Here is a 10,432-nt window from a genome sequence, read left to right on the forward strand (position 1 = left end):
GCGCAGTTGTACCATCAAATACACTTGAGATCAGCCACTTCGAACGTCAAGTCGCACGAGATATCTCGACTAGCTGTGACGTCATACGACGTCACAAAGCTCGTCGGAGCTTACGGAGACAGCCGAGCGTCTGTTTGAAACTAAAGAACAAGTGCAGTTTTTGTCGAAAAAATATTGCAGAGTTATTTCTTGTTTCTTTGAAAGATTTCTACAAACTGAAAGTCTGATATATGCTTTACGTTATTATTTATTTATTTATTCGGCAATATTCGCGCAAAGGACATTGGGTAGTGCAGGAATTCTGGGAATGTTGCACAGAGAAATTTGGCTGACGTATGTACATATTTCAGTCCGAATTTCCTCTGTTCTTACACGTTAGTCTATTGAGCTCGCTTCGCGAGCGTCGCTTCGCGACGCTCGCTGCGCTCGCTATTATCTACTCAAAGAAATTGTTAAACTCCGGGGTATTGTTGTTCTGTTAGCTTTTTTATTAAGGAAAATTTCGCTATTAATAGAAGTCACGTGATGCCGTGGTGGTGGTGCACGTCTTTGCGTTACACACTCTTTTGTCTGTATGCAATAGTTAATAGCAGTTTACATTTATCAGCGATTTCGGTAATACGTCAAACTTAATTTTCTTTAGAAAGTCTTAATTTTCCGAGAAATTAATGACCTATATGCTTCCTTAACATACCCGCGATCTTGACGACTTCCTGTTTGCTGGTTCAGCGAAATCCGATGCTTGCTCAAGACTCATGAGGCAATTTGGGGAGTTATGTAAAGCACTGGGAATTCCTCTTGCCACCGATAAAACTGTCGGCCCCGTCACAAAATTAACTTATCATGGTTTGGAAATTGACACATGCCTCGGGCAAGTCCGTATTCCCAACGACAAACTAATTAAACTTAGGATTTCGTTGACAGAAATGGCAAATAAAACTAAAGTCACTTTGAAGGAGATGCAATCTCTTGTTGGCCAATTAAACTTTTGCACCAAAGCAGTGCGATCTTCCCGCGCCTTTAATCGCCGTTTTTACGACGCGATGATTGGCGTACAAAGGCAGCATCATTTTATCCGCATAACAAAATCCATCAAAGACGATTTGCTCATGTGGCTCAATTTTTTGAACCACTTCAATGGCATATGCTATTTAAATGATGTTGATTGGTTAAGCAGTGATATTCTTCAATTGTATACAGACAGTGCTGGGGGTAAGAACCTAGGGTGCGGGGCATATTTAAACGGTAAATGGGCTCACTTCGCTTGGCCCTCAACATGGGGGGATACGGAAATTTTGAGAGATGTTACCTTTTTAGAGCTTGTTCCAATAGTTCTGGCAATGACATTGTGGGGAGAATACTTCAGCTCAAAAAATGTTATATTAAGAGTAGATAACGCAGCCCTTGTATACATCTTGAACAAACAGACGTCAAAATCTAAAAGAGTAATGCACTTTGTTCGCTATTTAGTATATACCTATCAATGAAATATAATTTTAGATTTAAAGCAGAACATATCCCTGGTTTATGTAATAATATTGCTGATGCTTTGTCTCGTCGACAGTGGTCCAAGTTCCAGGAACTAGCCCCAAAGGCAGATGTAAAGTCAACTCCTATTCCGCCGGTATTTCACTCACTGATATCAGGAGTGAAACCGTTAGATTAATCGACATGGCCACCTCGGAAAACACTAAAGCGGCATACAACAACGGCCTCGATTTATTTTTTAAGTTCAGGTCCGAGTTCCATCTCCGTAATTCTTGGCCTCCATCGCTCGAGGAATTGACAAACTTCGTTGCTTTCCTTTCTGTCAAAGGTTACGCTGTGTCAGCACTGTCAAAACATATCTAGCAGCTATATCATATAAGATTAAAATTCCCACCTCAGAATTACCAGACTATACTTCACATTTTATTGTTCGGAAAATGGTAGAAGGAATGAAGAGAGAAAGACACTCCAAAGACTCACGTTTACCAATAACGATTCAGCTCTTCCAGAAACTAATTAATACATTACCAGTGGTGTGCACATCGAGTTATGAGGCGAGCCTCTTTTCTGCGGCGTTTTCCTTGGCCTTTTTGGGTTTTCTTCGAGTCGGGGAATTTACAGTAGGCTCTAGAAATTCAAATGTAGCATTACTTAATAACGATCTCGTTATGAATGAGCCTTCATCCTACTTAGAAGTTAACCTTAGGAGGTCAAAGACAGACCAGTACGGCAAAGGAACACAATTAATTATTCCCGCTATCAGCGGTCCTTATTGTCCGTTATTACTAATGCGCAAGTATTTACAACAAAGACCAAACATTTCTGGTCAATTATTTTGCCATTTCGGCGGTAAACCGCTACATAGATATCAATTTAATTCCGTCTTAAGTAAATGCCTCCCGCGTCTCAGTTTATCTAGATGCAACTATAAATCACACTCCTTTAGAATTGGGGCAGCTACATACTTTCATTCTCAGGGTGTTGATGACGAAACAATCAAAATGTTAGGAAGGTGGAAGTCAGATTGTTATCGCCTATATATTAGGATCCCTGCAGTCAAATAGAATGACCGCTTGAAAATCTATTCCTTTTTTCGTTGCAGAACATTATCAAGATATTTGGATCATCGGTTCATCATTAATTTCATGGGCCTTCCTAGCTGCGATTGAATTAGGTTTCACATCTGACCTTAATTTTGACAAGCATAAAATATTGTGGCAAGGTCGAAGAGGAATGCGCTGGAATGGTGTCTTTAAACTTTTAAAACATTTACTTACGTTCATTGATCCACCAAAATTTTTGGTATTACATTGTGGAGCAAATGACCTTGGCCGTATGAAGACCATTGAATTTATAGTTGCAATAAAACGTGATTTGAAAAAGAATTCAAATGATACTTCCGCACACTAAGATAATTTGGTCGCAAATGATAACAAGGATTGTCTGGAAATGTGAAGGGAGGCCCGATATCGAAAAAAGTAGGGTGAGAGTAAATAGCGCAATCGCAAAACATATTTTATATCATCACAATAGAGGGTACATTAAGCAGTCAAATATCCATCATAGTCCCGACAATTACCGCCCCGACGGGGTACACCTCTCTACGCTTGGTAATAAGCTGTTCCTTGAAAATTTTAAAAGTGGACTCTCAACTATTATAAACTCCCAAAATAATGTGTATTCAATATGATATGTATAGGTGCGGTCACGGCTGGATATTTGAGTAGGGTGTTAAGCTACCCCCACATTGGTGGCGGCGTGCATAGTTAATGAGTATCTATGCACGTATGGCGGATTTAGCTTAACAAATATCATCTTGACTTGCGCCGCTGTTAACAGGGCGCAACTCGAAACATGATTGCGTGGATAATTCTGGAATGGAATACAAGGAACTTGTACATAATTTACATTGAAAATTGATTGATTTATTTGAATACTGATTGGCTTAACATGAGCATACAATACATTGATCTGAATGAACTAAATATTGATTTGTTGAATATTGTTTGAACATTGATTGATCTAATTGAATATTATTGATCGAATTGAACATTCATTGATTGAATTGAACATTAATTGATCGTATTGAACATTGATTGATGAATATTGATTGATGCATAAGGCTGACGCAACTGCAGGAACTTTGAAGCTAAACGTCAGTCTTATCCTGTAAAACTTTGACATGTGTACAGTTAATATTGATTGATTGATTGATTGATGGATGGATTATTTGTTTGTTTGCTTTTATTGGAGGTGTGCCAAAAACCAATTGGGTCGGCACCCACTGTTCACGTGTATTTTTTCATAAATTGATTTGAACCAGCCGTGGCCATTAAATGCCAAACTTAAGAAATAAATAATTAGGAAACATTAAATTCACTGTTGTTTTTATGTGGAGTCTGTGATAATCGAATATATGCAGTGAATACGATATAAATCCATTTATCACAGCGCCCCACGCGGTATGATGCCCGCGCAATATACGCGCAGAGCATTGTAACAGTCAATTATCAACTACCCTCAAAGATACACGTCTTAATTTGAGTGCTGCTTTATTGGAGAAATATTTTCAAATAAAAAATATATGGATATAGATTATTGGGTCTTCCATAGGTTAGCTAGTCATTTGTCATGCAAGAAAATCTCTCTATGGTACCATCTTAGATTGATTGATTGTATATTGTTTAACGTCCCTCTCGAGAATTTTTCACTCATAAGGAGACGCCACCATTTTGCCGGTGGAGAGCTGCAAATTTTGTCCTTTACTCGGCACTCAGGGCCATTGAGCAGGGAGGGATCTTTTTCGTACCAGCACCTACTGCGACACGGGACCTAGGTTTATACGGTCTCATCCGAAGTACCGGTCTCCACGTCCCGCAGTGGGATTCGAAACCCGACGTAAGGATTGACTGACTACTTCGCGACTCTAGAGCAGTGGTACCATCTTAGAGTTAGACTTCTAAAAAATGCTTCCACATTTTGGCATGACAAAGAGATTCTGAATTTGAAAGATATTTTAGCTAAAGTAAAAGCATAACTCAACGTTGAAAAAGTGCCACATCTCTTTGTTATTAATTCCTGGAGTATCAATATATTCCGAGAGAGAGAGAGAGAGAGAGAGAGAGAGAGAGAGAGAGAGAGAGAGAGAGAGAGAGAGAGAGAGAGAGAGAGAGAAAACCTGGTCTAGGTCTAGAGTCACCATTCCTTCGGGTGAGCTAGACTGTATAAACCGAGGTCCCGTGTCGCAGTAGGTGCTGGCACGAAAAAGATCCCTCTCTGCTCAATGGCCCTAAGTGCCGAGTATAGGACAACATTTGCAGTTCTCCACCGGCAAGTAGTAGCGTCTCCATATGAGTGAAAAATTAATTCTCGAGAGGGACGTTAAATAGCATACAAACAAACGAAAAACAAAGAGAATCTAATGCATTTTTTATGGTGGCATATTTATGCCATCAACATAATTTTTTGTCAACATAGCATATCATGTCAAGTCAAGATAACTATCTCGTCAAGTCATGATAACTTTCTGGTTTGTCGTCAAACACCGACTTTATATCTTGACAAGTCAAGATAAGCTATCACGGTTTTTTGCAATAGCTATCTTGACATGGCGAGATAACTTTCAATCCCGATACAAGATACAAGATCTCGTTTTTGTCGAGATAGCTATCGCAAAAATACGATAGCTTATCTTGATTGTACAAGATAAAAGCCGGTGTTTGACGACAAACCAGAAAGTTATCATGACTTGATACGATAGTTATCTTGACTTGACATATCTTATGTTAACAAACATTATGCCGATGGCATAAATATGCCACCATAATTTAAAAAAAAAAATGATCGCAAATACTGCCAAGTCTTTCTCGGCAGTGGAAAAATGAGTTCAGATTTCGTACAAAACGCTGGCATCATTTTAAGAATCTTAAACTTACACCTCTCTGAACTAGTAAGTTAGTAGATGGTATAAAAATCTTAATATATTACAAATTAAAGTGAATATAAAAAGATAAAGAAAATCCTATCAAAACATTTCCAGTCATTATCAAACCAAGTGTTATAATAAGGAATCATTTTCGGTGTTAAAAATGGAAAAAGATAAGTGAAAACTATTTTTCAGAAAAAAGTTATCTTTTGTGTCCTATCACTGTGGGATGCTCTTTAAAGTCACCCACTACAAAATATTAAAATAAAAATACATTGTATTCATGTACGTGTACTGTCGCTCATGAATGTATTATTTGAGATGATAGTTATTCTCAGATAATTGATGTTTTGGAGCTCCATGTTTACTCTGCTTCTATTTTGTATTGTTTTATGGACATTTGATCTAGAATTCTGTTCGTTATCTCCATATGTTTCAGGGTATTTTTTCTTTCAAATTTCAGTCGTTATTTAGGCAGTTTAAAACATTTAAATTGCTACATGTGTCAGTTTACAATATTGTTGTGCTTTTATGCTACAAAGATTGGGTTACCTTGCTTCGGTGCCCATGCATATTGCAAATACCACACGAGAAGTGTACAAACAGTTGGAATAAAACTTCCTGTTTAAAAGAGATTTACGCCCTAAAAGAACGACGACTGTTACAAGGTAAATACGTTAATCAATACTCTGATCTTTCAAACATAATAAAATGATATTGATTGCTATTTTCATTTCACTGACTGAAGCATATTACTGCCAATTAAATATTTTTCGATAAATCATAGATATTATAATTTTAATAATAGTTTATACGTATAAAAACATGGTGGTTAAAAAAATACAATTTTATTTAAATCCAAGATAGCTGCAGATCTGTAGCTATCCGAAAAAAATATATATTGATAGACCGGATATCCGGTCTATCAATATATATTTTTTCGGATAGCTACAGATCTGCAGCTAAATCCAAGAATACATCAACGGAATTAAAGCCATAAGAATTGGCTTAAAATTTGTAAAAAAAAAAATGTTGACTTTTGCATAGAAATGATGAACAAATGAATGCTTTATCACTTCTAGATGGTATTATAAAATCTGATTTGGCCACCTCTTAATTTCTATTTATTTATTTATAAACCTTTACACTGGTATCATTTTTTAAAAATAGAATTTACATACGTACTAGAGAAAAAATAATATTTTATCTTTATAACTTATTCCTCCCTATTTAGTTTCGTTCAACACACCTTTAAATCGATCAAAGTTTATAATGTTTTTTGCTTCTGCACTACAATGTTAGAGTTTCCTTGCTTCGATGCCCATGCATAATGCAAGTATCAAACAGGATGTGTAGAATCGACGGCTTTAGATTTACGTCGTAATAGAACGAAAACTAAGACAGATTCAAGATAAGTACGTTAATCAATACTAACGTTATACTTTAAGACAAACATTATTATTGTTATTTTGATTTGGGCTGTAATTTTGTACTTTACGGAAGCGTATTTTTGTCAGTTAAATATATTTTGAAATATTTAAGCATACACGATACATTTTAGATTCTAAGTCATACAAAAGAGATATTAAGTCGTACAATCTTGAAAGTTTTTCATACATGATGATAAGTCAGCTAATGAGAAAATTTGACGCACGTACGAGATACTGATTTTCATGCACGACATAGAATGTTCTGTTTCAACCTTAAATAATAGCCGCAACGTTAATTCCCATACTATTATAATTATCATTCTTCAATCAAAATGCATTGAAGCAGAACGAAGTATGATATATATTGTTTAGTATGGTATATAGAAACGATTTATCGTGTCAGACCATTTAAAAAGCATCCACAATACCCCAAACGCAAACTTACCTCCCAAAGAGTGTCGTACTCCCTTTTTAGCCGGGCTTTGCTGAAAGCAAAGTCCTGGCTATAGGCATAATGATCGACTGTCTTGATTTAAATAGCACAGTAAAAAATCCAAACAGCGTTGGTAACAGCAGTTGGTATATTTTCTATATATTATGATGAGAAATTTGTCATTGTCATACTGTATGGGATATATTTCATGTTTTGCAATGTTTGGGAGAAATCGTTTGATTGTAATATCCATGGGATTCATCCCATTTAAACAAATTTGTGGGGGAAAAATCCCAGAGGGAGAAAATATCCCGTCTGACATTTTTTCTCCCATAGGAGAATGGTGGGATAGTTGGTGGGATAGAAAATCCCCCTTTCTCCCATGGGATTTTGAGTTTAAGGACTCCATATCTTCAGAAATTGAGATGTTTTAGAGCTCAACATAAGACCCTGGGATACTGCTAAGAAATCCCACCAAGTGATATAAAAATATTTTGGATATCATAATTAGAAATGGTAGTAAAAAGGCTGGACTATGTCGTGTCCAGAGTTATATGTCGTACTGTTCGAAGAGTTTCATGTTTCATGTTTTTTTTCATCGATGTTATGTTAGTGGTTATATTCTGTTTAGATTTTTAGCAAATTAATAGTAAAGTGAATTGGAATTTTAAGAATTAACATGCGTGAAGTTGCTTGACAATGTACATGTATCAGTGTTTCTACTACTAGTTGGCGATAAAAGTACTGTTTGTTTGAAACTAAAAGAATGTCTATAAAATACACATGTGCATTATTTTAAATATTCCAAGGCTGAATTTTCAAATTGAGAAAAAAATGCTTTTAGAATAGAAAATATGCGAGAATTTCTTGGAAATATTATTTATTAGATTTTAAAATCATAACATATCTTGGGGTATGTACTATTAATTTTTATTAATTGGTATATGAGATCTTTTGATATTTATCTTAATATATTAGAACAAATACATGTATATAGTTGGTCATAATTCTATGTTATTTTAACATAATTATTTTTCGTAATAGACCCTTACCGACCCATTTCAAGGTAAAATTTATTTTCAAAGCATTTTTGTTAAGTGTGTCTTTTGCATTAAAAAATCCATCATGAACAAAATAATTAAAAATTGTAATGTAATCTTTAATATTCAAGAAAAATAATATTAAATTTTCAATCTTTTTTTCAGATTTATGGGATCAAAGTGTTGTCGACATGGCCATCCCACTGATATTAACCTAGAAACTTTATGGGAAGCAAATTTAGAAAATCTAGCTACAAAGACGCCCTCTCTGCTTTCATTTGTAAACGAATCGAACGATATGATGAAGGACGTCTTTTTAGGAGACGAGAATAGGTGTTTTATTTGTCTTGAAAATTACAATGATCATCAAAATCAACCAATTATAATGCCCTGTGGTCATATCGTGTGCAACACGTGCCTCATTCAGTTAGCAAAGACATTCCAATACGAAGAATTAAAATGTCCTCTAGATAATAAAATACATAAGGTTAAAAGAAGCGAGAGGAGAGGTACATAAATACTGTACTATTTGAAAAAAGTTTTTTAAAGTGAATTTTATGCATATTTGCACCAAATGTTTCTTATTAACAGCAATTAAAATGGGTATTTTTCTATCTCAAGGACATCAAGTCCAAGCCAGTATCCTTTCTCAAAGAAGTTCAGCGGTTCGAGAAGCAATTCCGGTTGAAGAAGTAGATATTATTTCTCAAAGAAGTTCAGCGGTACGAGAAGCAATTCCGGTTGAAGAAGTGGATATCCATTCTCAAAGAAGTTCAGCGGTACGAGAAGCAATTCCTGTCGAAGAAGTGGCCAATTTCATGTCTATGGGTTCATCTTCAAGCTTTAACGGAGAAGCCGTGCCCCCTTCCAGACAAAACGTGACAGATGAAAGAGGGATATTTGTCACTGACGTGCCTCCGACTCAACTTGTGACAGCTGATGTCCACGATGACAATGGGTTAAATGTATACTCTATAAATCAATTATTTCCCAATATGCCTTTATCAACCTCAAGAGTTTTTGCTCATGATGCTGCTAAAAATCAACACAGCAGAAATAGCCATTTCATGCCAGGAATCCCAAAACATTCTTCATCCGGAAATATTCGTGTAAATATAAGCAATCAGAATCATGCAATTAATGTTTTAAATTCCTCTATGTGTTACAATGATGATTGGATACTAGAGCCTGAGCCAGACTATCCTAGTGATTCAAGTGAAAATGAAAATATGTCCCATGGGTGCTAGAGTAAAATTAATGTTTTTTTGTACAAACATGAGAGTCTAAAGCTTAGTACAGACGTATGCACGTAAGCGTAAAAAGGCATATAAGACATAAATATTATACAAAGAAGTTTTAAATCGATTTTTCTTTAAAAAATAGTATCCGTGACATGTAATATGCTGTATATATATATATATATATATATATATATATATATATATATATATATATATATATATATATATATATATATATTTAAGGAATCACTGTCTAGTTTTGAGAGTATGCCAGGGCAACAACAATAGTGGGAAACATGGGATAATTTGCATAAAGGGCGAAGCCCGTTATGCTAAAATTATCCCATGTATCCCACTATTGTTGATGTCCCTGGCATACTCTCAAAACTAGACAGTGATTCCTTATATTTCCATTTATTGTGAAATTAAATTGTAGATTTAGACTTTGAAAATGTAGACATAGACTTAAATCACACGAGGACATCCATGCTAATTTCGATAGTCCTCGCCCACTGACGTCAAACACAAAGGCAGCCGCACGAGATTTACATGCATATTTGGCCTCCTTAGCGTCGGACACAGAGACAAATGCGCACGAGATTTGCATGCGTATTAGGCCTCCTTAGCTCCTGACCTATCGACCTGCCTAATTTACATTCCGGCAGAATTTTCAAGAAATAAACTCCGACAACTTTCAAAGAGTTATCACAGAGAAAAAAAATTAGAAATGGAAATATATATATATATATATATATATATATATATATATATATATATATATATATATATATATATATATATATATATATATATATATATATATATAATCACTGATCAATATTGCTGCTGCGCTGTCGAGACTTGGAATTATTGTG

General features: G+C 35.4%; 1 protein-coding gene across 1 annotated transcript; it reads left to right on the top strand.

Annotated features, from left to right (window-relative positions):
• The first annotated feature begins 8,491 nt into the window (after positions 1-8,491).
• On the top strand, positions 8,492-9,721 carry LOC134279542 (uncharacterized). The gene is made up of 3 exons (XM_062761947.1): positions 8,492-8,825; positions 8,938-9,002; positions 9,117-9,721. The coding sequence occupies exons 1-3, from the start codon at positions 8,615-8,617 to the stop codon at positions 9,561-9,563; spliced, it is 723 nt and encodes a 240-aa protein (XP_062617931.1). The 5' UTR covers positions 8,492-8,614; the 3' UTR covers positions 9,564-9,721.
• Positions 9,722-10,432: the final 711 nt, after the last annotated feature.

The sequence above is a fragment of the Saccostrea cucullata genome, unplaced genomic scaffold (assembly GCF_032062105.1).
Source record: "Saccostrea cucullata isolate Sc308-1 unplaced genomic scaffold, CSIRO_AGI_Scuc_v1 ctg13872, whole genome shotgun sequence".
NCBI lineage: Eukaryota > Metazoa > Mollusca > Bivalvia > Ostreida > Ostreidae > Saccostrea > Saccostrea cuccullata.

Excerpts from the sequence above, each read along its gene's own strand:
- LOC134279542 (XM_062761947.1), top strand. The coding sequence starts at position 8,615 with ATGATGAAGGACGTCTTTTTAGGAGACGAGAATAGGTGTTTTATTTGT. Across the intron at positions 8,826-8,937 it reads TAAAAGAAGCGAGAGGAGAG|GACATCAAGTCCAAGCCAGT; the intron begins GTACATAAATAC and ends TTCTATCTCAAG. Across the intron at positions 9,003-9,116 it reads TTCGAGAAGCAATTCCGGTT|GAAGAAGTGGCCAATTTCAT; the intron begins GAAGAAGTAGAT and ends GCAATTCCTGTC.